Source organism: Oreochromis niloticus, linkage group LG10 (genome assembly GCF_001858045.2).
Source record: "Oreochromis niloticus isolate F11D_XX linkage group LG10, O_niloticus_UMD_NMBU, whole genome shotgun sequence".
Classification (NCBI taxonomy): Eukaryota; Metazoa; Chordata; class Actinopteri; order Cichliformes; family Cichlidae; genus Oreochromis; species Oreochromis niloticus.
Genome location: NC_031975.2, coordinates 11,907,063 through 11,934,665, shown reverse-complemented (window position 1 = coordinate 11,934,665; position 27,603 = coordinate 11,907,063). Strand labels below are relative to the sequence as shown.

The 27,603-nt window shown below is 40.7% G+C and overlaps 1 protein-coding gene across 1 annotated transcript in view; it reads right to left on the bottom strand.

The window, feature by feature from the left end:
• LOC100696094 (sodium/potassium/calcium exchanger 3) overlaps window positions 1–27,335 on the bottom strand; it is a 33,863-nt gene extending 6,528 nt beyond the window's left edge. The window contains exons 1-16 of the mRNA XM_005472076.4: window positions 26,702–27,335; window positions 19,936–20,052; window positions 8,584–8,660; window positions 8,333–8,407; window positions 8,149–8,233; window positions 7,609–7,712; window positions 7,075–7,149; window positions 6,960–6,985; window positions 2,913–2,966; window positions 2,665–2,807; window positions 2,409–2,575; window positions 2,094–2,331; window positions 986–1,152; window positions 689–803; window positions 476–588; window positions 260–325 (exon numbers count right to left, since the gene is read on the bottom strand). Coding sequence (XP_005472133.1) covers window positions 260–325; window positions 476–588; window positions 689–803; window positions 986–1,152; window positions 2,094–2,331; window positions 2,409–2,575; window positions 2,665–2,807; window positions 2,913–2,966; window positions 6,960–6,985; window positions 7,075–7,149; window positions 7,609–7,712; window positions 8,149–8,233; window positions 8,333–8,407; window positions 8,584–8,660; window positions 19,936–20,052; window positions 26,702–26,804 — 1,725 coding nt within the window. The 5' untranslated portion in view covers window positions 26,805–27,335. The remainder of the gene's footprint in view (window positions 1–259; window positions 326–475; window positions 589–688; window positions 804–985; window positions 1,153–2,093; window positions 2,332–2,408; window positions 2,576–2,664; window positions 2,808–2,912; window positions 2,967–6,959; window positions 6,986–7,074; window positions 7,150–7,608; window positions 7,713–8,148; window positions 8,234–8,332; window positions 8,408–8,583; window positions 8,661–19,935; window positions 20,053–26,701) is intronic.
• Between the last annotated feature and the right edge of the window lie 268 nt (window positions 27,336–27,603).

Sequence of the window (27,603 nt, the reverse complement as noted above, 5' to 3'; positions counted from 1 at the left end):
CACTGGTGAGTGTATATTAACTTTGCAGCTATGTTGCAAACCAAAACACTCAAAGAGCCCCAAAGCTGGCTGAATGATCTAATAGCATTATTGATTCATATGACTTTAAATCTGTTTGATATAGAAATGTACTGGGTGGGATTTTTTTAAAAACCCAAATTTGGCAGAGCTCTCTGCTGTACACTTTATACTGGTTACACCTTTCTGAACATCAACACCCATATATCTGTGCAACCTTTGGTATTTAGCATTTACTTACTGTCAGAAACACAGACGCCAGCAGCAGGATGACAGAATATACAAGTCCTTTATTATTTATGGATATCTGTGGGAAAGAAAAACATCAGTTTTATGACCATCAAGCAGAAGTGAGAAGCTGCAAACCTCCGCTCTGATAACTCGCACAGAAAAATTAGTAACCCGGGAAAGAAAGAAGTTTGAATAGGTGTTATATAAAGATGAACGTAAGCATTACTGTTGATCCGTGTTCCACCACAAGTGTACGCAAAGCCCAGGGGAAGCCCAAACCCAGCAGGATGTCAAAGATATTGCTGCCTACGGAGTTGGACACTGCCATGTCCCCCATGCCTGAGTAAAGACAGGAAACGTGACAGAGAAATGCTTAAGTACTTGCCTCACAAAGAGACATAAAAATGAAAGAGAGAGACATCACGCTGGACACATTTACCTTGTCGAGCTACAATCAGACTCGCCATGCAGTCAGGCACACTTGTCCCTGCTGCCAGGAAGGTTATGCCCATGATGTAGTCTGGGATGTCTAGTGTGAAGCTGATGATGGTGACCTGATAGAAACATATAGAAAATATCAGGATAAAGTTATCTTACTGGCCTATAAAACCTTCAAACTGGCTTAGTTTTTTGTTTTTGTTTTAATTTACAAACCAACATGCAGATGTACATCACATCAGTTTCAGCAGGTGTCTGAGAATACAAGAGATACTGTAGACAGAAGACCAACTCTTACCATCCACACCATGAGGTAGGAGAAGACAGCGATCCATAAAGTGGAGGCCACAAAGGTGACCATGAACCAGCGGTGCCAGCGTGGCAGAATGCAGTTAGGCACAGTGCAGTAGAGCAAGAGGCCCAGAGGCCATGTGATCACCCACTTTACCCGCGCACACCAGCCATCTGTGATGAGACAGTGTTTGGACTGTATCAGCAATCAAGGGGTTAACATGATAGAGGAGTAAGATCAGTTTAAGGCAACAATAAACTGACAAATTCCAGCTATATTTATTGAAGGCTGTTCAGAGGCCAACGAAAGCACAAGTAATCCCTGTGATTACTCTTGGGGCTTCATGATATCCTTAATATGATTATCTAAGGCGCACAGCTCTCTGTCCACCCCATCTGGCGTTTAAACCTTCTGTTTTTAAGGGGCAGCCAATCAGAAGAAAGTTGATTTAGAAGCAGGGTGGCCTTAAACAGGCAGGAGGTAAGTGGATAAACTCAGGGGCTGCACAGAGATGAATAAGGATTATTTTTAACCTTGAATCGTGCAGCGCTTCTCTAGTAGAGCAAAAGAGTATGGAGTAAGAAATGAGCATTACAGCATAATCGTCAATCAGCTAATCAATCAAATCTTTATGCCGAACTTAGAAGCAACACGTTTTATTACACATTAAAAAATGAACACAAAATCAGCGAGAGCCATCATATTCACATGGAAAACTCTCTTTTTTATTGCTGAAGCATATAGTTAAGGGTTATGCTTAGTTATGCTGCTGTAGGCCTAGGCTGCTGGGGGCTTCCCATGATGCACTGTGCATTTCTTTTTCACTCACTATGTGATTATACACCACTCTGCATTTAATTATTAGTTATCATCATTATTATTATTATCATCATCATTGTTACTATGTTACTAATAATACTGTGTTATTATTGTAGGGTCTTTAGCTTACATATAAAGTGAGGCAACTGTTGTCGTGATTTGGTGTTAACAGAATTGAACAATTGCTTTTTGAAAAGGAGGAGGAAGCAAATGTTTATGAAGTCCTACCCCTATCTAGCTCATCTTATATCTTATATCTGTTTTGATTATACAGTCTAAAATATACATTCCTCACCTGGAATGCGCACTGGACTGAAAATCCCATCTTCGTCTTCATCTTCTTCTTCTTGTTGGCACACCTCGGCCCCTGGCTTGTCTCCTGACTCTGTGTCGACCATCCCGGGTCTCCCGCCTCCGTTCTCCAGACTGCAGGAGGCTGTCCTCTTCAGACTGTTGCTGGTGGACCCCCCTCTTGACCCGAGTCCGGCGTCAACGTCCCGTTGATTTTTTGAAATACGGAGCAGTCTCTGTCTCTGCGGTCAAAAAAAAGACTTTTTAGAATTTTTTTTTCTTGTGGGTGAGTCTGTCACAGTATGTGAGCATTAAATACCTCACTGATGAGCATGCGTCCGGCCATGGAGAGCCTGGTGCGGGGTGAGAAGTGGGGGGTGATCATAATCCGCAGGCCGGCCTCTGAGAAGGACAGTTTGTGAGGGTTGAGGATGAGAAGCTCATCTACCATGACGACTGGAGAAGCCTCCTGACCATGGGCTTGGCCTGTGTATGAGATGTTGGCAATGAAACGCACAACATATAAAACTACTACACTCGACACATAAATCATTTTTAAAAGAACAAAAACAAACCTTTGTTGAGAAGCACCATAGATGTGTTGCACGCCGAGGTGTCTTCTCCCAACTTGTTGTCTCGCCGTTCTTCTGATCGGAGGCAGCACGGCCTGATGCTCCTCAACCGACGTGTCACAAACACAAAAATCTGGGAGTTGAACCTGTGACAGAGCAAACCACCATCTTACACCATCCAAGTATTCTTACAACTCACACACATGGAGCTTTACTGACTGATGAGGAGGTTTTGTCTTCAGGAAACTTACTTCATGATGATAATGTAGATTCCATACATGGTCATTAGCAGTAAGGACTCCCACCTGCACAGTGAGCAGAACGTTTATGTAAGTCTGCCGCGTAGAACTTCACAAAATCAGTGTGAAGGCAGGCATGTGAATGTGAATATATAGAAATACGATCAAAATTCCAGAGGAATGGCCAAACGGTTCTTATAGAGCGCTGTTCTACTCGAGCAGTCAAAGTGCTTTATACAACATTCCTCATTCACCTACAACACGCATGTGCCTTCTGCCCAACTTTCACACTCCGATGAATGCATTCGGAACAACTTGGGGGTTCAGCATCCTGCCCAAAGACTGGAGCAGCCAGGGATTGAACCATCAGCCTTCCAATTAGTAGAGGACCTAAAGCTAAGATTTAGCTAATGCTGTACACTGCATTTTTCTGGGGGGGTTATTCAATCTGTATTCCAAATGTGAACAGTAACGTGACTATTTTTAAAAAAATTCATATTGGGAAAATGATGGAGAAAACACCTTTACAAATACTTCATATAATACTGATGGAAACTTTGAAAAAGAGAGATTTCTTGCCTGAGGAGGACTATCACACTATTTTCAGATGAAAATGTTGAGTGTGTTTTATTCAAGCTTTAATATCCCTAAAATCCTTCACTTGTTTTAAACTCTTTAAAAAAAAATCTCAAGCTGTAATAAAACTCTGTGGTTTCTACAGACCTCAAAAACTGCTGCCAGAGATGCCACATACAGATTTCAAACTTTCTATGTTAACTACACTCCAGGGAGTCCATATTATCAGACCCACAGTCTTAGATATTAAGTGATATTAAAAACCGAGGACCAAATTCAAGCAGTTGAGCCATTTTTTATAATGGAATTTAAATATCCCTGCTAAATACAATGAAAGCATCTATAATCACTCCTACTTTCATCCCCATCCCCAAGTTCTTCTTCTTCTTCTTATTTTTTTTTTAGAAAACTAATGACAGCATGGACCTCAAACTCTCCATAATTCCTAATAAGAAGTGTGCCTTACCCTGATTTTTTTTTTTTCCTCAGCGTGAAAAGTCTCTTGACCCTGGATCGCTTTGTTTAATTAGGATAATTTGATTAAACAGAAACTGCTGTTTATTTAACTTTACATCTATCCAGCTCTCATGACCACACGTCCTCCTCTTCACTGATTGGTTTGTGTTCTTCTTTGGTCACCTTTTATTCACAGTTTCACTCTGTCACAGTGTAGCAGTTCAGTCTTTGGTAGCTTACAAAAGAAATGTATTTATTTATTAAATCTTTTTTTAAAGATAGAAATGTGGGACGCATTTATCTTTTATGTTTCCCCCTTTTGTTTGAATATTTATAACTATATTTTTTTTACTTATTTATAAATTTATGTATTCATTTATTTATTTATTTATGAGAATTTTGAAAATTAAAGTGTTTAACTGTAAATTCAGGCTTTCATTCATTTCCAAAACTTTGATCAGATGCCCATGATGAAAGTCACCTTTGTCTTCTGAACCTCTGAATTACCAGAAACCACCAAAAACATGGCTTTAAAAGTCCATTATCATTCAGATTTTACCTACAGACTGTCATTTGGACTCAGTAACATAGGAGCGCTCTAAACCAACTTCTTATAGTCTTTTATAGTTTGTGGTTGAGTAGTCAGTTTTGCTCAGAGAGATTCCAAACTCAGTGAGGTATCCCAGAAGCATCTGGACAGAGGCCATGACAGTAGCAGATCTTCTAAATACTAAGAAGGGGTACTTCAGCGCTTCCTGTAATGCCTCCTTTAGCAGAGGAGACACTTGGGCATCATTTATTAAATTGCAATCCAAAGTGATGGAGTGTGCAAACAAACATCCAACCTATTTTCCATTTTCCATTTCATTGCCGTACTCTGCTGATATGTCTCAATGCATGCTCACTAATCCAGGGAAAGAAACCCTGATAAAGTTCATTCTGTTCACCTGACTGCAGCTTCTGCTTCTTAGTTGAGCGATGAAAAGTTTCTCCCACTGAAAACACTAAATCTGGATAAAGTGAATCAACTTTCTTGAAACTAATAAAAATGTTTTCAATCTGAACCTTCAACAGGTTCTTAAACCCACACATGAGCTATGAACATTACAACATGAAGGTGGAGAAGATCGTAACTTGGATAAAAAAAATGCATACAAAATAAAGTACAAGAACATATGAGTAGAGAAGACGAGCAACTAATCTCAATTTTATAAGCACTGCATTTCACTTTGTATATAAAAATTAGAATATAAATCCTTTAAAAATGCATTTAAAAAGCCTGCCGTTAGTCACCCTAACACTGCATTTCTCTTTTGCTAAGTCCTTATGAATTCCCCTTCATATCTTTCCTTGACCCCATGGCTTTTTCCCATTAAGGTCAAAGAGAAGAAGTGTTTTGTGAATAATTTTTTATATAGGGATATAAATTTAGTTGAATTATATATAAAAACATCAACACAAAACAAGGCAGTTCAGAAACACTGACACAGAGTGAGTCATACAAGGCAATTTGTAAAATAAGCTGCCAAACGTCTAGTACGCACTGTCCAGTTCACTTCAGGTTATGCATGTTTTCTCTTTGTCTTTGAATATGAATTCACTGAAACTGTCCCATTGCTCCTTGGCCATCTCTATTTTTTACAGTTAAGCTTTCCCAACATCACTGCCACATTTTCACTGTCACAGTTTGAGATTCTTTCCAAAACCTGAGAATTAGTCAGGCACGAATCCCTGACCCGACCCTCAATAGGCCCGCTGCATACTTATTCAGCTGTGGCATGACACCACTGTCTCCAAGGAGACACAGTGTTGGTGATCTAGGCAAATCACACTTCAACCATTGGCCCATACAATCATAAAGATCTCTCCAAAACAGAAGAACTTTAGCACACTCGCGTGCATGCACATAAGTGCCTCTTTTTGTCTTATATTCGCAGCATATAGCATCCTTAATTAAACCCAGTTTGTTTAATCCAGAAGGATACCAGTAAATTATTTTATATTTGATAAAGTTACTTCTACTTTCCCAGATTTGCGAATAAATAAAGCTATGACTGACAACAGTGAATCGGACACAGAGAGCACAATAAGTTCAGTGTGCTGCAGTCTGCTCTGTCCTTTCTTAACTACTTTGAGCGCTAGGATGCCAGCGAACAAGTTCAAATACAATCCGTACCAACAAACAGGACTGACAGTAAAAGACGCCGCTGCAAACAGCGTTGAGGTGAAATACACCAAGATTGCCTCGGACTCAATAAACAGCCTGCTATATATCACGAAGGAATTCAGCGCCACAGTGGACATTAGATCCTTGAATAAATCTACCCTTTCAATAAAATCCCAACACGGCGAACAATGGAAAGCTCTTTTACTCTAAAGGTCTCGGGAAGAGAAGTGAAGAAGGCATCCAGAGCGGAAAAAAACAGCAGAGTTACACAAAAGAAATCAATCTAACAACCAGTCTCAAATCCATCTTACAAATAAGCTGCAAATGACTGAAATGAGTGCCACTGATGGCATAAACCTCCAAAAGAAATCAATCCCAATTAATTTAGTAACATTTTCCTTTCCTGCCTCTGATTATAAATATTTGTTCAGATGTTATCATTTTTCAAGAATAAATCAGAAACGTATTAGATTTACCACGGTCCGTTATCACAACTAGAATGCTGCCATTACTACTAATAAAAAGTAATAAAAATCACTTGAGGAAGAGGTTGTGACATCAATCAGAGCATGAAAGAATGCGCTTTAAATTCATTTTTTGTGACATTTACAATTCTCGTCATCAGTAAACCACAAACGAGGAATAAAATCATGTCAACAGGAACGTCAGCTCCTGTTGCAATCCAACCCATTTAATCATATTCCTGACAGACTTTTTAAACACACCGAGTCTCAAAGGTCAAACTGAGCTCATTTGTACAAGCAGTGAAAACAGTGTAAAGTACTGGCTCGCACACAAAAACAGGGAGTTGAGCATTTCTTAAAACAACCGTTAAAAATGAAAAAGCTGTGTGGACTCACCAGACGACTGTGGCATCATAGATGACCTAAGGAGAAAGAAAAGACAGTTTAAAAGCAAAAAGGATGACACGGAGCCCAGAGGAACTAATCTTTATTGTTTGAATGTGTATCTCACCATGATGAGAGTCAGTACTGACAGGATGTAGTAGGAGGAATCTCTAAAGAGAGACCACCATGTCAGAACCACCGTCTGTGGAGAACAGATACCAGTGTTACAATATTTTATTAAGCATTATTCAGAGCTGCGTGTGAACAGGTTTCATCTATTGCAATGTCTTCTACTAAATTTTATTAATAACATTTGCCAATTTTCCATTTCAAAGCCAGATTAAATGAAGGTTCTTTATGCCAGTTTGATAAGTTGCTTTGTCCTGAGATGACCACGCTCAGACTAAACCCCTCTGTTTGGCAGTGGAGTGGAAAAAACTGTGGAAGACCGAACCTTTAAAGCAGTCTGAAGTCGGGGATTACTTACACATAAACTGAACTCATTTGAAACTTTAATAATGTTTAACAAACACATCACCACTGTAGCAATATCTAAAAGCATAACAGTTTCCCTTTAAACAAGCAGGAAAAAGAAAAGTTACACCACATGTGACAAACATCTGGCTGTAAGATGTGAGTAAGAGTCACTAGTTTAATCTACCTGGCCTGCAAAGATTCCACTCAAACCAATTATGACCAGGATGTTGAAGACAGCTGAGCCCACGATTGTGCCGACGCCAACGTCCCCTTTAGTGATGAAGACACCTGAAAAAGTGCAGAGGATCTGTCTGACGTCAGATAAAATCCGTCTGTCATTCTGTGTTTTTAGGGGCTGTTTATGCTCGTAAACTCCAGATGAGAATCGACAAGCTAAAATATGATCTACTAAGAAAAATCATTGTGCTGCTTTAAACTGGACTCTGCTGACATCTCCTGGATATGTCCGGTACCTACTTAGATCAGGACCTTTGAAAGCACGAGAGCATTGACGAGAGCCAATCCTCTCCCAAAAGCTTTGCTTTATTTTGAAAGTTAAGCAATTCTTTTACCCATGCTCCACTTCACCAGGTTTTGGCAGTGTCTGCTGACAAACATCACTTTTTCTCATTTAATCTGATGACAAGCAGTGAAAACAAGTGTTGACATGCTCTCTCTGAATGGAAAGAGCTGTTACTTGGTTAAGACTGGCTGAGCTACTAACCAATGAGAGAGGTGAAAAGCTCTGGAGCTGAGCTTCCAGCAGCCATAAATGTGGCCCCGGCTACATCTTCACTGAGCTGAAGGTTCTGGAAAATTAAATTAAAAAACAGTTTGAATAGTCCGATAATAATATTTTAAAATAATAAATTTATATCTGAAGGCCAGCTGGGGCTGGTTTTCCTCACCTCAGATATTTTCTCAAGGGAAGGAACAAAGTAGTCATCACAGACAATTGCCAGAGCGTAGAACATGTAGATGGCCTGGAAGAGAGGGACCCATACACACCTTGCCTTTACATAACATAAACCAGCTATATATGTCGTCCTGTTGTGTGCGTTTATTCTGTATTGATGTCAGGTGTCAGCATTATGACTCAGGGTTATAAATGGAGAGGAAAAATGTGCAGATTTGAGGCCACATTGCAAGAAATACTCACACAGAGTGCATGGAGACACACAGCCCCATTCTTCCTCTGCTCCTTGGTGAAGATGTCCTCTGGAAACTCATGGATGGCTGCAAGGTACACACGTTTTATTAAATAAATGCCAACTAAAAACTGAAACCTGCAACCTGCAAACAAAAAACAAACAAAAAACAGAAAGAAACCCCCCCCCCCCCCCCCCCAGATGAGTCTATTTTTATTAATCATCATTTGTAAACACGTTTTAAATGAATATATAATTTTTATCATCATCATCATCATCCTGTGCCACCAATTTCAGGTAAGATCTCTGACAGACAAGCTACAAACTGCAGCATCACAGAGACGCAGTGTTCGTTTTGCAGTGACAAATGAGACAGGAAGTGAGGTGGAAGTGAAACTGGCAGCTGCTTCCTGTCCTCCCTCGAGTTTAAAGAAAAAAAAGGGGAAAAAAAGAACTGTTAATGACAGCTTAGCTCCCCTCTGTTCCCTCGACACTGCGAAAGAAAGCCTTGAGTGTGTGGTGCAGCTCCAATTTAGAACTCTGAGCCGAGCTGGATGAATTTAAACTACTGGGGAGCGTGAAGCTATTAATAGCCCTTCTGCTCTGTGAGACAACAGCGGGTCGACAAGCACACAATAAGCACAGCGTAGCCGCCACGATACACGCTGCACCTCGGCTGCATGGAAACCGAACAACAGATTGCATGGATTAAAAGAGGGTCCCCTGTGATCAGGGATATGAGATTTGATCTTTGACTCTGCTGCGGCAGAGATCGAGAGGAGGAGGAGGAGGCCATATGGTCCCGAGGAAGGGGACAGAAATTTGTTCAGTTTGAAAAAATAAATGTTTGTGCAGTGACGTTTCTGCATTTTTCTGCCACGAACTGCTTCTTGTGCATCGTTTTTAAGAGTCGAGATGAGTTTGTGGACGGGCTGAGGTAAAAAAGCTCCTTTGTGGTCCAGCTGTTACTGCGGGGCACAGCTCGTCCAATAAACTGTCAAGGCTTAGCACGTAAACTTTCTGTCACCCAATCTCACGAATGAAAGAGGCTGGATTTGAAGCAGCTCCTCATGCACCTTCTCAAGCGGCCTGTCAGCTGTCGGACATGTGTGCTGTATTTCGTCCGCCTTCTTTACTCTGGAGGACTTCTAACACACAAACTCTCAGGTTAGGATGGAAACGCAGGGGCTTCAACATGTAGCTCAGACGGACCCTTTGAGGGGTTGCTCTGGTGAAGGTAGTTACTATGGCGACCTGCTCCCTGGGGGCAGCTTTTTTTTGATGGGTGGCAGTAGGAAGCCATAGGCAAGGCAACTGAGTGAGCAGTGAGAAAAGGGGAGGTGAATATGTGTTTCCCATGGTTGGGGTCTATGAAAAAAGGAAAAAAAAAAGTGACAGCAGCTCTGGACTGTAATGTCTAAAAATATTTATTTTTCCTTACAAACCCTCAGGAGAGGTCTGAGAGAGCGAGGGGGGGCACGGCACACAGATACACAGAGACACAAACAGTCTACTGGCTTCCTCAAGGTTGCTGAATGTGCTTTTGCCAAGAGTCTTACACTGTGGTCTCACAGTGCAAGGCCACAAACGGAAACACCAGAGGGTCGAAGATGATCGCACATCTGCAACTTTCCCAATCAGGGCATTTGAGCCAGCTGCGCCGTCAGAGCAGTAAAGTCACAAGTTTACTAATCACTCGGGAACATGTGGACAGCAGTGCTGGTGTGCGGTTACTCTGAGAATATATAGTCTATATATCATTTCTCTGGGCTCAGTGTTTTTTATTGCCAGAATCACAAGAAGCTCCCACAGCTCATTCACCTCTGATCCAGTTCTGTCTGTCACAGTGTTCACAGCAGCTCACTTATCTTTGTTGCACTCCTCCACAAGCAGTACTGCTAAAGAACAGACTCTCTTCAGATCTGTTCAGTTCGCTGTGTGGTTGCTGGTAAAGTGACAGACTGTCAGAAACACGAGTATGCATTGTACTGCTGACAGGAAGGACTTCTTCACAGCCTGAACTAGCACAACCAAACCAAACAGCTTTTGTAATACTTTACAGCTAAGTAGGGTATAAAATTAACTTATTCCTTTTTGCTGAACAGAAATGTGGTGGGTTGGTAGTTTGTTACATTTTGTTGGCATATTAGAGCCAAAGGGTTTTTAAAAGTGGGGTATTAAACACAGCATAAATATGTCAAATCTGAAAATACTGTCAATAGCCATGTCTTTAGGGATAAAATGCTCTATAAATCTATAAACTGACTGATATATAGACAAACTCTTTTAGCTAAAACCTTGAGAATACAAACATGAATGAAACTGTAAAGTCTGGTACATAAACATAGTATAAAAAGTAAGGAGATTTGTGTTTGGTTGATTATTTCTTTGTTGTAAAAATGCATCTTGGTAATAAATCTTATACAGTTGGGAAGTTTATTTCCTCTTAAACAGAGCCACATTTGTGGGTTGAGCAGCAGAGTTGAGCATGTGGGTTTTGACCATAAAAAACTCACCAAATCTTCAGCTTATTCTGCTATTGAGTCTTCTTTTGAGCTTTTGGTACCACAGGTGCTGTCAGGTGATTGTCAGCACCTGTGAGCATGGATCCTGCTACAGTGGTCAGTTGGTGTCTGCTCCAAGCATACCATGTCTGACTGTTTTTAAAAAAGGACCCATGCCACAGGGGAACTTCAAGCTGGTGAAGATTCTTCAATAAACATGACACCAATTAAGAGTCAATAGCAGAATAAGCAGTTTGGCATTGACAGAGAAGATTTGCCAAGTTTTTCATGGGCGTAACCCTCACGCTCAACTCTGCTGCTCAACCCATAAATGCATTTTCCTTACAAAAGTGGCTCAATTTAAAGGGAAATGAACAGGCGTTCCGACGGTATAATATTTATTGCCAAGGAGCATTGCTACAACAAAGAAATAACCCTGCAACAAATTTCCTTACTATGACACCTTACTGCTACACCAAGATGTTTCTGAAGTACAAAAAATATACATTTTTACCGGAAAAAAGTCATTACCATATTACTAAGATTAATAAATTACTGTTTGATTTAGGATGTTTGAATGAAGTGAGTTATCTCCTTGAGTATGCATCTATTTCTATAAAATCCAAGCGATAAATTGTAAACTAAAAACAATAGATGTGTATTTCCACTAGTCCAAAAGACGACGCATTAGAGAAACAGATCATTCCCAAATCTTAACAGGGACCAATACATTCTAAAAATAATAATTATATGTTGTACTGGATACAATTTAATGACAAAAATGTGTTTAATCACCAAACGCGTTTCAAAGATCTGTGGCAATTGGAAATATCAGATTGCGAGTATCATTTAAATTATGTGCAAATTAAAAACTGCTCATATCAACAAAACATTTCTCTACTTTCAGATGCACAAATGCAAATGATATGCTATGGGTGGACAATTCAAATTTCTGTATAAATACAAATACATAAATTGTTCACATTAAAAAACAAAAAACACAAGTGAGGCTTTAGATGAGCTATGTACGCTGACAGAACTCAAATTCAAGCCTAACAATAACTTGATGATACGCTGGTCATTCAAGACCTAAAACCTTTTTTTGCAAAAGATTTTCCCCCGTGTTATACAGTATACACCACAGATGAGCAGCAACTTCAGACTTTGGGTTTGGGCATCTATCTGGATCTTACTTTAACTAACCACCAAAACACCCAAATGGCACTCCCTGATGGCAGCAGCCTTCTCTCGTAGGACAATGTGCCCCATCACGCTACAAAACTGCTGACAGAGCAGGGCGGCACCAGCAGAGTCAGATCATTTTTTAGGGATCTCCACTGGGGTGGCAAAGAAATTTATGTTCTCTTTTGTCGTTTTTTCCCACTACCAAGAATATCATCATTAGCCAGGTCTATGAGTGTGTGTCTAACCTCCTGGCCACACATGGCTGGCCACTCTATCCTGCAAAGCACAGAACCCAAAAGAACTGGTAGATCTGGTCCACCACCCGCCCCCGTAGCTAATCTGGCTGAACACTATAAAACTGGTGGTTTTAATCTTGTGGCTGACAGGTGTACGCTCTGATTGTGTGCCATGAATCTACTCATCACTCTTTGTGTGCTCTAGACTATCCAGCAGATGTGAGATTTATGTTGACCTTAAAGCGACAGTTTTGCTTTGTTGAAGTTTGTCAGAGTGAGATTGGCATAGAAGGAAAACGCAATCATTTATAGCCGAAAATAAGTCGCTAAAGAAAAAGGTCAGCACATAAATTTTAAAGATTAACTCTAAAGCACAATAAAAACCAGGAGGTATAGTTTAGCATGTTTGTAAAGAGACAAGTGCAAGTTGACCCTAGTGTGTCTGCTTTCATCCTCAACGCACTGAATATCTACAGCATAAAACTTTATTAGCTTTTAGTTGAGTCCTCTACAAGATTTACAGCCATTATAAAATAATGTTTCCATTTCAAACTGAATGGACGAATCATCCAGTTGCTACTTTACAGCATAATGACATCAGATGACAACCTTAGTCTATTTTTAAATCTGCATTGTGAGAGGACAGATTGTTTCTTGAATGTGTATTTTATCTCGCTCCAGATCAAAAACAGGCCATGCAGATTAGATCTTGAAGCATAAGGTCAGTGCCGAGCAAATTCTGCACAAGGCTTTAAAAATCAAACTTCCATGGAGCTTCAGCGGAGTCGATGGATGGACAGTGGGCGGTACAGGATAATGTTATCGATCTGCAAGTCTGCAGGGTGTCCTGGAGTCAAGCTACGGTATTGACAAGCATATCGAGTAAAGTCATATCATGCACCAACCAGACTGGCGCTGGCGTATAGTCTCTTGCTCTCTCTCTCTCTCTCTCACACACACACACACACACAAACAAAGAGAGAGAGAGAGAACTCTGCAAAACAGCTGCATTTTTCATGAGGAATCAGAAAAATAAATATTTTATCCAGGTGTGTAGAGTAAATTCAATTATGCATTTGTTCTTTGATTCTCTTTCCTTTGAGGCAGACTGAATGCAAAGCTGATGAAACAGCAGCAGGGCTTCAAGCTGCAACAACCACCTTTCGCATCAATGAACACTGAACATCATTTTACGCTGTTCTGATAGCAGAGAACAAAAGAAAACTGTGGGGTGTACGTTCACTCAATAAAATTACAACACGATGCATCATTAGCAAGACAATAAACTCAATGGAGAAACACAAAACGTCAAATTAATCACTAATTTTAAAAGAACCCGGTCAACCCCCACAGTAAAATGTGGTCTTAGTACATTTTATCCATGGCATAGAGATGGTGGCTTTTGCTTCTCTACAGTAAAAGTAAATGGTATTCACATTGTGGTGCTCAAACCATCAAAAAGTGTTTGAGAAACTGCAGCAATGAGTTTCCAGAAATCATGACCTAGTTACTAAACTCGAAAGAAGACCTAAAAAAAATCCTAGTCTCCGCAACTAGGAGACTGGGAGGCCATTATACTCATATCGTGGTCTAAACAAATCAGAGATAGTCAGGGGCGGGACCTCTGTGATGGGCCGCGGTCCAGATATTCCTGTAGTCCTACATTAGTGTTCGTTTGAAAGTGCAGGTGGATAGAGAGAGGAATAAAGCGATATCCATCCATTAAATCCTGAATCAACTTTTAAATATAAATGTATTTTGCCAGAAACACCTGAATCTCATGTTAAAGCTCACAAAACTATTTCAACAACCACCAAACAGCAAAAACAGCAAATGAGAGCAGGTAAACGGATTCTGCAGACTTAAAAACAAAGCGCTGACTCGACGCATCAGAATTAGTGAGATGTCAGCTTTCTCACCCGACGGCACGCACGCGGACACGCCGTCGGGGCTGCAAGCTGAAAGCTCACAGATTCTGATGCGTCGGTTTGTGTTTACATCTTTTTTTGCGCTACATTCTGATGGTTTTGTCACTCCAACCAAAATTCACTGAACCAACAGCAAAAGAAGATCTAAACTACGCTTCACATTTGAGAAACATCGTCATGAATTCCCTCTTACTTCTGCTGTTTTTCTTCCACCACAATAAAAATCACACTTCCTGCACAGCTCTTACTCTCTCTCAGTGTACTTCAAGAACAGTTTCCCATCTAAAATCTCGGTTTTCTGCATTATTTGTTGGCTTATTACACACAAGTCATGTACAGTGCTGTCGGCCGCTGTTTTCTTTTTTGTTTTTGTTTTCCAAAAATGACCTCTGACAAGAAAGCCTCATTTCTGCTGTTTAATATAGAAGAAATTAAAACTTTTTAAAATTATGCCAGACTGCAAAACGCTTAGCTGTGTCTCTAATAAAACCTCTGCAACTTTGCTCTGCTTCACTTCAATTCGTAGTTTTCTTCAGTTTTTGTTCAATTGCAGAATATTTTAAGGCGGTTATCTGGTATAAAAAGCCAGGCCAGGGAAATCTCCTTCATGGTTTTCTGTGTTTTATCCTCAGTTACTTTGACACAAAGGCATCTGCTGTGATGCTCTGATGAAGTCTCACATGTATCAGTACTGATAAATGATCAGAATTATAATATTTCTGACTGTCTGAGGCAAAATTGAATCAAATCGGGGCCTTGTGAATCGGAATCGAATGGATTATAGAAATCAGTGACGATACCCAGCTCTAGTGAGCAGCCTAGGCCCGACAGAAGTGGATGTAGCTGTGGGTAATGAGAAAAGATGAAAAGAACGATTGATAACTTTTTCATTAAGTTAAGCCCTGATCCATCTGAAATTCATAGCCAGTGCTCTGAGATGGAGCCATCAACTTCTGAACGCTGAAAAAGCACAGTGTATCGAGAAAACACATTATATACCGCGATAAATGCACTGCCCAAGTGTCCCCTCTCCCCACTGCCTTTGAGCGGTGGGGAGAAGAGGTCGTCAGGGGAGGCTGATGTGATGATTGAGTTTAACATTGTCTACAATATTGCCAAAGAGTGCCAACGCACTTAAGCACAAGCACTTTTTCAGTAACTTATCTTTCTTTTAGAACTGTGCTCCAAATAATGAACTTTGTGTTGACAAGATTGTTAGTTAATCATTTACAAATCAATGTTGTCTGTATGGACAGCAATTAAAAAAAAAAAAGTGAACATGTAAAACAGTGGGGTTAAGCAATGCAGTTGATAAATTTGGGTGCACCTAACTTTTGTGCTGGTGCACCTAAGAAAAAAAGTTAGGCACACAAGTGCAACTGTGGCAAAAGGTTAGTCTAGAGCCCTGTGAGTTCCTCTGAGCTGAGCAGCACTGTTAGCTCACTGCACACTTCCTATGGTTGGTGATTGTAGCTCAGTACAAAGACACAAAGGTGCTAACAACAAGGACTGAGTGTTTGATTTTTTTTTAGGTACTAGGTAGGTACTGATTTTATGAAAGGAAATGTAATACCTTTTCTTGACATTTGGGAAGTAAGTAAACAAGCAAATAAGTAAGTATGTCACTATATGTAATATGTACGTAAGAAAATAACCCTTTAAAGCCAAGTACACCATATTTGATACATGGGTTTTTGTGTGTTTTTGAGAATTTATGAGACTTGCATTTATTTATTTCATGGTTCAGGCTTCAACGGGTTAAGTATGTATTTCAGCAAGTATGCAAGCATCCATGTATGTATGTAAGTATGCATCTAACTATGTATGTATCTGTGAAATTAAGCATGTAAGTAAGCTATTAAGCCAGCATATATGCCAGTAAGTATGTAAGTAATTAAGTATGTATATACGTAAGCAGTTATGCATGTAAATAATTACAATCGAATATACTTACACAGTATTCATGTGAGAATGTATATATATGCCTGTTAGTATCTACAAAGTTTCAATATATTTAAAAGTAAGGAGACAAATTTCTTGCAGTCAACATCTCCAAAACTGAGCAACTTCAAGAGCACTCCAGATGGATAACTGGCTCTGCAGACTTGAAGGGATACATGCAAATTTGATTTGAGACATAAACAGCTCCTTTTAAAGGAGAGTGTGATGAACATACTTTCAGCCCTAAAACGCTGAGTGTTTAATGTACAGAAGATGAACTGGAACAAGGAACCATATCTGCTGTTTTGCAAAGCTTCTTCTCCAGTTTCATTAGCGACTGTATAATGTAAGCGCCCTGATAACAGTCCAGGACCATTTGAAGACAATTTGAGTTGGATTATCTGCCAGTTTTTCTTTCTCAACACTTCCTCCCTCTTGAAAAAAAACCTCTCCAAAAATGGCTGTGGAAAAATACTATTCTAAGCCGACTGTTGCTTGCCAAAACAAACATAACAAAACTCGACAACAACGCACCCTGAGCCATTTACTTCATTTACATCGTTTGGATTCTTTGAACCCTAAACCCCCACCCGAGGCCAGCTGTCTATTTTTAGCTCTTTGCACTTTTAATGCTTGAAAGACTGAATTGTCTGGGTTTCAAAATTTAGCATTCAGTTGCCTAGCAACCACAGTCTCCTCAAGGCTTGTCAGCTGAAGCCGGATCACACCGTCTCCATCTTGCTAAGAAGCAGAGGGATGAAAAGAGAGCCGGAGGGCTGAACGTTACTGTGCAATCCCCGAGATAATATCCCCCGAGGTCCAGGGCAGGGTTTTTAATCACACTCCAGATTATGCAATTGCTGTCAAGCGGCCGGCTGAGAAGGAGGACTGCAACCTGAGGCTCGGGCCGTGCTCACTGCTGTGCCTTATACTACCTGTCCAGCCTTTTTACATCTTCATGTCTCCAGTCTATTAGCACAGCCAAGTACCTTCCCCATGCGCACTTGTGCCTTTGTAAGAGATAATGAGGGAGATCTGTTTGCAGCCAGGAACTCAATAAAGGTCATGTGTCATCAGATTAAAAAAAACAAAAATGGTTACAAAGACCAAACGGAGCACTGGGGTGGAGATACAATGAGTCTCATTATTTTATCTCAGGAGTGCGAAGTATGAGCACCTCTACTGTAACATCAGAGACGAGGGTGTGTGGCAGAGTGAGGGACAGTGAGCTACCTGTATCTCACCTGTATATCTGTTTTCATCATCACGACAAAGAAAAAAAAAAATCAATTTTAATGGTTTAAAAAAAACTTGAATGAATTTAAAAAAATTTTCTTATATGTAAATTGATGGGTGCTTGTCCGCTGGGGGCGTTGATTAATTCTGACAGCCTGGGATGAAGGCATGGTTAACTATCAATCTGGAGGCTATAAATACTGACGGGTGTATTTAAGATGAGATTTTGCACTTATTATGGATTTGCAGAGACATTATAAAATAAATAGACGATAACTGGTGGTATATTGTTTTTATCTTAAATTACTGTTTCAAAATAATTTCCCAAATTGCTGCTTAGAGGTGTTTCAACATGGCTTCAGAGGAGCAGTCTTGCCCCTGGTCAGCACAGGTTTTGTGCAGATGTCAGTGCCAGAGGAGCGTTTGAACTCCTCGGGCAAGGAGAGAAGAAATTTCACAAACTCACTTGTTGTAACTGTGGCATCCTATTACAGCACCACACTCAAATTCAGTGATCTCTTTACAACAACTCGTTCTTCTGCAAATGTTTGTGAAGGCAGACTGCATGACCAGGTGCTTGACCCTATACACCTGTGGCAATGACACCTGAATTCAAAGATGAAGAGGTGTGGCCCACTACTCATGACCCTGTACTGTGTTTATTTATTTTTAAGCTGCACATCCGGATTAGGCAGAACAGTTTTTGGGTGGCATTTAGTGAGGAGTGTGGTCTTGGCAGGCCATTTGCATGGAATATTATTAGCATAACTTGCCCAAAGACCAAGCTTGAAGTTTTGTCCTCAGCTTTCAACAATAACTGTTCAGTTTGCATACAATACAGGATTGTGACTGACAGCCTAATATTAGAACAGCCATAGAGGGAATGCAAATGATACAGAGATACTGAATTGTATTCTGTCAGAAGGGCAACAGATTTTTCATTGAGCAGCCGTGTTATTCTATCTACTCTGTGCTATTCTCCCCACACAACAATGAAGAGATTTCCTCTCCGATCTGAATTTTTAATAATAAAACTGTCAGCTGTGATGAATGCAGCTCATGTCAGCCAGCCAGCTAATCAGCCTGAGAACCAGAGAAGCAGAAGTCCCATTACGGCTGCTCAGCGGCTGCATGTCTCAGTAATAATTTCATGAAGGGCAGTTTGAATCCATCCAAAGTGTTCAGGGCTGACCAAAGCTAAGGAAGCAAAGAAAGTAACTGGGCATTTGTTAGAGACAGACTACCTCAGAAAATCTAATCGGATCTTCACTCTGCCGGTCTTCTTATGGGCGTCATCCATCTCTTCTTCTTTTCAGTGCACGAGCTTGACACGCAAACTACACACTCATGACAACAAACACAATGCCTACTCTGTGTGACCTTTCAGTTCACCTGCAGGGGAGAAGCACATCTCTAGTAGACTTCTTTTTTTGCTGCGTACACACACACACACACACACACACACACACACACACACACACACACACACACACACAAATACATAAGAACTCCTGTCAGGCAATAACTGCTGAACCTTTTCGGACTTACTTTTCAGACTGTTCAAATGAACTCTGCAATTCCACACTGCACACTATAAATAAAGACAGATCAGAGACTGTGCCTATAAATAACCAAACAAAATCCATAACCCCAAATTAATTTGGCTTTTGCAGTAATACACAGCCTTCACTGTGGGTTGCTTCCTTGAAGTCCTCTTCTGACCTCCTGTGACTTCAACACAGGGTTCAAACTTGCACCTGAAAGATCAGGGAGTGTCCACACCAAAAGAGGGGGTCACACTTTCAACACAGAGCACAACTGTAACATCCCAAGAAGTCTGGGAGAACATTTGTCTCAAATGACTTGAATTGTGGTGCTGGCACACAGCTCATTGAAAAGACATGTTTTTGTTTGAAAAAATTACAATCAGCGCCAACAACCTGTACTTCCTACAAGTTTTGGCTCACTTCATCCTAGGAGATCCAGTAGCCAATACAAATATGCACCTCCAGGTGGAAAGGTGGGAATTCCAGGGAGCAGGAGAATCAGAGGTGGTGGTGGTCACTGTTCAGGTGGGGCGGGCGCCCCTCATACACAATCAGACAGCATAGCTTGCTCTCTATATTCCTAACTAACTAATGACTCAGTGTATAAAACTGTATTATTTCAGTTTTAAGAAAATGTAAAAATTCACTGTTATAGAGCATATAGGGGTTTTTTAAGGCATTATCTACGTGGAATAAGTGGAAGGAAGTGCAGACAGTGTTGTGGAGCTTGCTGGTGTGTCCTGGAGAAACAAGCGGCATCTATTTAGGAAAAGAATGGTGACTCACCTGCTCGGGGCTGATCCAGATCCAGGCTCTGGTTGTCTGACTTCTCCTGCATTAACCTTCGTGTCCATTGTAGCGTCTCACCATTCACGCCTGGCTGAAACCCCAAAGACTCTGTCTCTGTTGCAAAACAACACGAGCCATTTTAGTGCAAAAGCAGCCAAATGAACAGGCCTCACAGGACTCCAGATTCAGAAGGTGCTTTGATTTAGAGTGAATACCGAAAACTATTTCCACTACTGTTTTGCACTGCATGTGGATGGATTGTTTCTTTAATTAGCCGACGACAGGACAAACTGGTTATTGATCTTTTCAAGCAAAAATGTCAAACACTTGCTGGTTTACATCTATCAGCTGTAACAATTCCTGGAATTTTATATTTTTTTTCCCCAAAATGAAACTAAATAGTCAGAGTTCATAACGAAAATAATTAGCTGAATTAAAATACCTGTCGCAATTTCTCAGAGCTGCGTGTGCGCTGCCTAAAAACTGTTCATTTTTATCAACCACCATCATTCCGAACAGTTCGGAAGCTGGACGAGCAATCTTACTGTAATTTCCACTGTGAGGGTTTTTTTGGGGGGTCTAGCAAAAATATATAAATAAATAAAAAATCACTGTAGCGTTGTGTTTCTGTCTGTGGGAGATAACAGCATGTTCACTATTTCTCAGCCATCAGTGCTGAAATCTTTACAGTGTCTATTTCTGTTGTGTATTTTATTCCTCAACAGTTAAAATGTGTGGGTTTCCTTTTATAGCTTTGGCAGAGCGACAGCTGAATAAGTCCCATCAGATAAATCTGCCTCTACAATCTATATATATGGAAAATATATATATATATATAAATATATATACAGATCTCCTTCACCACCACCCACTGAGAGCTGTCCACTACAGGCTGAGAAGATAGCGAGGGAGTTATTACGCTCTCTACAACACGCCGTCCTTTTATTATGAGGCCGCTCGGCGTCTGCCTCTGATGCATTTCGTGATTGCCGGGTGCTGTCGTGTCCCTTTGTACCTTACAGCTCAATGAGCCCATTTCACGAGGGCAGCGGTCGAGGCTCAGAAGAGACGTGAAGGCTTTCATGTTGAGGTATCAAGAGGAGCTCGCCTCGTGTGAAATTCAAATAGGTTTCTGCCACAGATGGCTCTGTACCGCGTTTCACACGTCTGACTGGGACACATCTATAAATGCCTAAACCAACATTTTGGCTCATTAAAAAAAGGAGACATAAATATGTGATGTTTATTCCTGTAATCTCAACATGCTATGATCTGCACACAGCATGGCTCTTTGACTAACTGTATCATATATCTGGGTTTTGAAGAGTAGGTATTTTAAAAGCCGTTTACAGTAGAACTAATTAATTTGTCCGTTTATTAATCTAAAAACTGTCACACCTCCTTACCAGAAAGCAAATATCAGTTTTATCTTTAATACTGAATAAGCAATCGCTTCCAGTGTGGGGAAAAATACACTCACTCGCCACTTTATTAGATACACCTCGCTAGTATTGGGTTAGATTCCCTTTTGTCTTCATAAATAGATTCAACAAGGTGTTGGAAACATTCCTCTGAGATTTTGGCCACACAGCTGCTTATTCATTGCTTGCTCCACATCCCAAAGGTGCTATATTGGATTAATATCTGGTGACTGTGGAGGCCATTTGAGTGCACTGAACTCATTGTCACGTTCAGGAAACCACTTTGAGATTATCTGAGCTTAGTGACACGGTGCATTATTTTGCTGGAAAAATACAGGATGATACACAAGGGTGATTACCCAGGTTAGATAAACCTTGAAGAAAAACCTATGACTTTTAAATAGGTTTATATTATAGGAAAACAGATGTACATGGTCAATAATTCCTTATAAAAGTATGCTTTTAAAATCATCAAATCAATAATAATTAATTAAGCAAGCTTCAAAATCTACCCTGCAAAGTAGTTCACTAGGGCATCAAATCAAGCACACATCATAAAAACATCAGGTCTAACAAAAGTGTTACGAGTTATGGAGTGTAGGAGAGCTGAGGTACCAAATGCAAACAAATGAACTACAAATAGACCTTTTATTAGGCTGGTGTAATGTCCAGTAACTACAGAAATCTTATATACACTGTACGTGATGGTACACAGGAGGGTAGACTGTGCTCATAAAGGGATGGACGTGTGTAGCAACAGTACTCTGGTAGGCTGTGGTGTTTAAACAATAAGAAGCGGGCCCAGAGTGTGATAGGAAAATACTCCCCACTACATTACACCACAACCAGCAGCACCAACTGTTGATACAAGGCAGGATAGATCCATGTTTTCATGTTTACCCTACCATCTGAATGTGGCAGCAGAAAATTGAGACTCATCAGACCATGCAACACTTTTCTAATCTTCTGCTGTCTAATTTTGGTGAGCCTGTGTGTGAGTTGTAGCCTTAGTGTTTTTGTTTGTAGCTGACATGAGTGGCATGTGCTGTGGTCTTCTACTGCAGCCCATCTGCTTCAAGGTTTAATGTGTTGAGTGTGTGTTTTGCATACCTTGGTTGTAACAAGCAGTTATTTGAGTTAATCTGGTCATTCTCCTCTGACCTCTGAGATCAACAGGGTATTTTTACCCCAGAACTGCAGCTTGCTGGATACACTGAGTTGGTGTCATGTGATTGGCCGACAAGCAGTTGAATGGGTGAACCTAACAAAGCGGCCAATGAGCGCATATAACTTTTAAATATAAGCATTCATATAACTAAAAGCAAATTTATTTCTAACTCTAATTAAATCAAACAAACACTGATTAAGCCTCTGAATTTATCACTTTAGATTTTCACATTCCAACTACATGGACAGTTTTCAATGCACTATATTGTAAAGTTTTCTAAGGTGCTAAACCTCAATATTCTAGTGTTTCATTTTTTTAAACGTTTTTTTTAAAGATAACCCTGAAGTTACAAGTTTTGTAACAGAAATTACACATGCACACACTTTCCACGCATTAAGAACGCAGCGTTTACTTTCACGCTGACCTTTCGACAGAAGGTGCTTTTTACTTTAACGATCAATGGTGTTAAATTCAGACAACTTTACTATTACAGTAGATAAGACTGTCTGCTAGAGGCCCTAACATTTACATGTAAATAAAGGAAGGAGGAACCAGACTGATCAGTGATGAAAGCTGATGGAACAAGAAATGAGGTGTTTGAATGGAAATACCTTTATCCTGCTGAGAAATGGCCCAGTATAAACACATAACCTTTAAATACATAATTTTGGTCATAACTCACTGTATGACAGTGCAGACTGTGGGAAATGTCCAAGCAAGTTATGTCAGCATAATTTATGATTTCTTTTGTTTATTTTTGGTTTGAGTCTTAATGTGATGAAGAAATCAAATATTCTGAATCGTAACTTGTGCTAAACTGGGATTAATGGTGTAACTACAGCACAAATCTTTAAAGCTTCTTTTTTCCTCCCTTTGTCTGGCTTGAAACAACAATGTGTTATTTAGGATACCGATGAACAAGGCCCTACGCTATCTTCTTTCCCTCTCTGAAAACCTAGTAGTATCGCCTTCTTTGGCGGAAACAAGACATTTGATGCCATCAATCACACAATGACTGACAGGCTGGCTTCCTGAGATCTAACCCCAAACACCTTCACTGCCTCCACAAGGCCAGACGACAGCAGTCTGCAGTAGTAAATGTGCCTGACAGTGAAATCCTCAAAAGGTAGCAATACAGGTAAAACGTCTGGGGGGAGATCTGCAGTCCAATCTTCTCATGGAAACACTGTTATCTACACAGAAACACTGCAATGTTTCCACGTAGATAATGCTGTAGTCCTCTGGGTCTCTTTGACATTCACACTGCACATTTAGTAAGTGTCCTGTGTCGCTAAACAAAGAGCTGATAAACATTAAATTTGACCTGAATTATTCCTCAGCCACATTTTGATTAACATCTGAGTGCAGACAACACCAAATCCAAAATTTAAAAAAAGCATGGAGACATTTTAGAGTTGGACAGTTAGGAACAAATCATGGATGATCACAGCTTCACAGTATTTTTTATAACAGAAGAACACGTGCCAAACTTTTCTAAGCACCTCAACGACAGGCATCTGGACGTGTGCACAATGTTCCTATCCTAAAATGTCACCGTTATTTTGTGTGAGCAGCAACATCACTATCTGTGTTTATACCGTAGTACTGCTACCTTTACTTACGTAAAGGATCCAAATACTTGAGCTGTTCAATCTTTCGAGAGCTGCATACGTGGATGTGTCACTGTAATTATTGTGCGATCTACTGTACAATATAAAGCGCCTTGAGGCGACTTTTGTTGTGATTTGGCGCTATATAAATAAAATTGAATTGAATTGTAATCTTCGTGCAGATGTTGAAGGAAAAGCATGAAGATTTCATGTGGAGGGACTCCTGAGCATTTTGTCAGGTTTATGCATCTTAAAAAAAACTGATTGGTTGATTCTCAGTGCTCTCATCCACCATGGCCTCTGCCATAACAGAGAGCCATTTTCATAGCTTTGATGAACCCACGGTGCAGTAGATGCCCAGAAACAAGGGCAAAATGTGTGTTTCACTTTACAGAAACTCTGTAATGTTAAAAGTTCACATGTAGGCTGAATTTCATCAGGTAGACACAAACACAGCTCTAAATGATCCCAAAGCTGCCTCATGTCTGCTGGTTACATAAATTAGCAGTATTGGTACAGCCATGTGTGTACTATGCTTACATATTATGTTTACTGCTGCAAAGTTGACAGAAAAACTTCACTAAACCTGCTAAGCTTATTTACATCTTCCCAGAAACTGAGACAAGCTCCCATGTTGGAAGTGTCTTGCTCATGTGGTAATATTGGTGTCTGAAGGGTGTTTCTCGTGTTTTGCATTGCTTAAAAACAACACATATTTTACCATTAATCTTTTTCTTTGGCAAAAATCACACTAAACATGATTTTGCACAGAAATACATGACAATAGTTTGCTTTTGATTGTAATGCATTCTTCCAGTCCTCAATGTAAAGCTTCTCTTTTCCCCACCCCAGTATCAGACTGATAGTAACAGAGCTACACATCCATAAATGGTTATAGGAGCAGTGGTATTCAGGATGCTACAGTATGTGTAATATTTTCCAACTATTGTGAGAGTAACCTGCCTGTCATCATTACAAACAGCAGGACACATGCTTTGCCCAGCGCTTTGTGCTTTTATATGGTTTTTAAGTTGAGCAGCCTTGGTCTCAGTTCGGAAACCCTCTTCAGAGCTGATGGGCACACTCATAATTTAAAGGTGAAGTATAAATATTAATGACACGGCTCATTCAGAAGGACACTCTTCCACCAAGGATGTCCTGCGCTACCGGGATGAAGCCCAAGGGTAAAAAAACACTAGTGATGGAACAAAAAGTTCATCTATTCAAATCTTTATCCGCACAAAGGGTGGCGGAGGGGTGCGACGCAGTTGGTGCTGCTGGTGCTGATGAGTGTGCGTGACAGTGAGTGATCACATCAGCAAAGGCGATGAGGGGATGATGATGATGAGCTGGAGGAGGACAAGGGTGAGGGGGTGGGGTGATGCCTTTAGGTGCAATGCTGTTAGATAAGAATAACGCATCTAACTTAGCGGCTACTGATGCAACTGGAAGTATCGCATAATCTTAGAGGGGTTGCGTTTTAAGGAGACGGAAGCACATAAAGATGGAGGTGTGTGTGTATACACAAATTATAAAGCCAATTACTTATTAGACATTTCCTTCACTACATGTCCTTTTATAGATGTAAGTTTATTTTACCCTGGAGGCTGCAGGCATCAGTCCTAGGGGATATGAGTTATGTCACATGTTGCCAAAAGAAACGAACCGAGACAAATTAGATTAATTTAACTATTAATTAAGAACACTTAGCAACATTTTATTTTGTCTACTGAAAGCCACACTGGCTGCTTTCGGGTAACTGCCTGGGAACAGGAGGAAACTAACAGGGCAGGCGGTCTATTTGGGGATGAGGCAAATATGCCCCGAAAAATTAAACATGCCCTGTTGTATACAGTAATTCTTCAGAGATGAAGATGTAATATAAATTGAACGCCCAACCCATAAATGACCTTATCCGCAGTGATTGGATTTAAACATGCCACAGTTTGTCACTGCTTTATGTAATCATCAAACTGTCACCTTCCCTCAGGGTGAACAGACCCTGCTGCAGATTTCAACTTGACAATCAATCCAGTGCGCACCTGCCTGCTCTCCTACTTATTCATCATCATTAAGTGTTGGAATAATGTACATGTATTTCTACACACGTGCATCTGCAGCTGTACCACAGGTATACATATGTAATACATACATCTTTATTTTTTCTCGAAGCCAAACACATGAATTATGCAGCATTTCTACTAGTTTCATGTGGCTCTAGTTGAGAGAAGCACTACCTTTATACACATCTAAGTGCGTGTGTTTGCGTTTTTAAACAATTTCCTTCTGGTTTCTCCTCCTCGCTGCCAGGATGCAGGGAGTTAATCATCATATATCTTTATATAAGAACGAGATTATAATAATTCAGCATCTAAGTGGGCACAGCAGCGGCATTTCTCATTCTTGAGGGCCAACACACATGCGTGGAAAGTCAGATTCATTATACTGCAAATGTGAAGAGAAAGAATGTGTTTTACAGATATCCTACAGCTGATATTTGTACGGATTTATAGAGTAGACGCACGCAGGCGCGCTCAGCCTCTGTGTCTATATTAAGGTCTCACCTGGTGCCTGGATGACCTGCGCGAGCCAAATGACGGCGACCAGCCCGACTCCACAGCAGCAGAACCGCTGGAAGGGCCGCCGGTGCCTCGCTGCTGCTTTCATTCCTCAGCCGGCCGCATATCCACCAGAAACATCTGTTGCTCTCTTTTACTTGTTTCACACTTTTACACCGCAAGCAGCTCCGAACAAACCGCCTGTAGTAGCAAGAGCAGAAAACGACTTCTCTGACAAGTTGTATCAAAAAAAAGAAAAAGAAAATCCCCGCAAACGACAAACCCGTTTTTGTTAATTCCCCCCCTCCACGCTCAGAGGAGACGTTTTGCTGGTAAACTCCTCCAAAGGTCCGGGTCGCACATAGCGAGGAGAGGCGCGAAAAAGCTTTCTGCCTTCATGTGTACAGTGTGAAAGGTCGACAGCAGATCCCACAGTGAGCTGCAGCAACAGGAGGCGACATGCTCTGAGCCCTGTGTGCCTTCGCTCTGCCTGTCTGCTCACGCTGTGGGCTTCCCCCGTGCGGCCACCAGGCGACGACAAACGCAGATGATGTCGAGCAGATGACATGTGGTTGATATCTCCACTTTTCCGAGCTGCGAGCTGTGGCTTATTAAAGCAAAACACTGCAAGGTGTGACGGACACCTCTCCAGAAGAACTGCATGATTTAACGTCCCCTGGGGAAATGTTCTGTCTACACCTGATTGGCTGAGCGCACCTGGTTCACCTAATTACGGGGGTGCAAAGCCGGGAATGATGGAAACTGGAGCCGAATGCGTTATGGTATTTTAAATAATCACTTTCACATCCAGGGAACCTTTAAGCGGCTCTAAATATTTTCTTTCTTGTACTTGTTTATAATTTGAAATGTGCAAAAAAACCCAAACCGGTAATATATGTGAAACACTC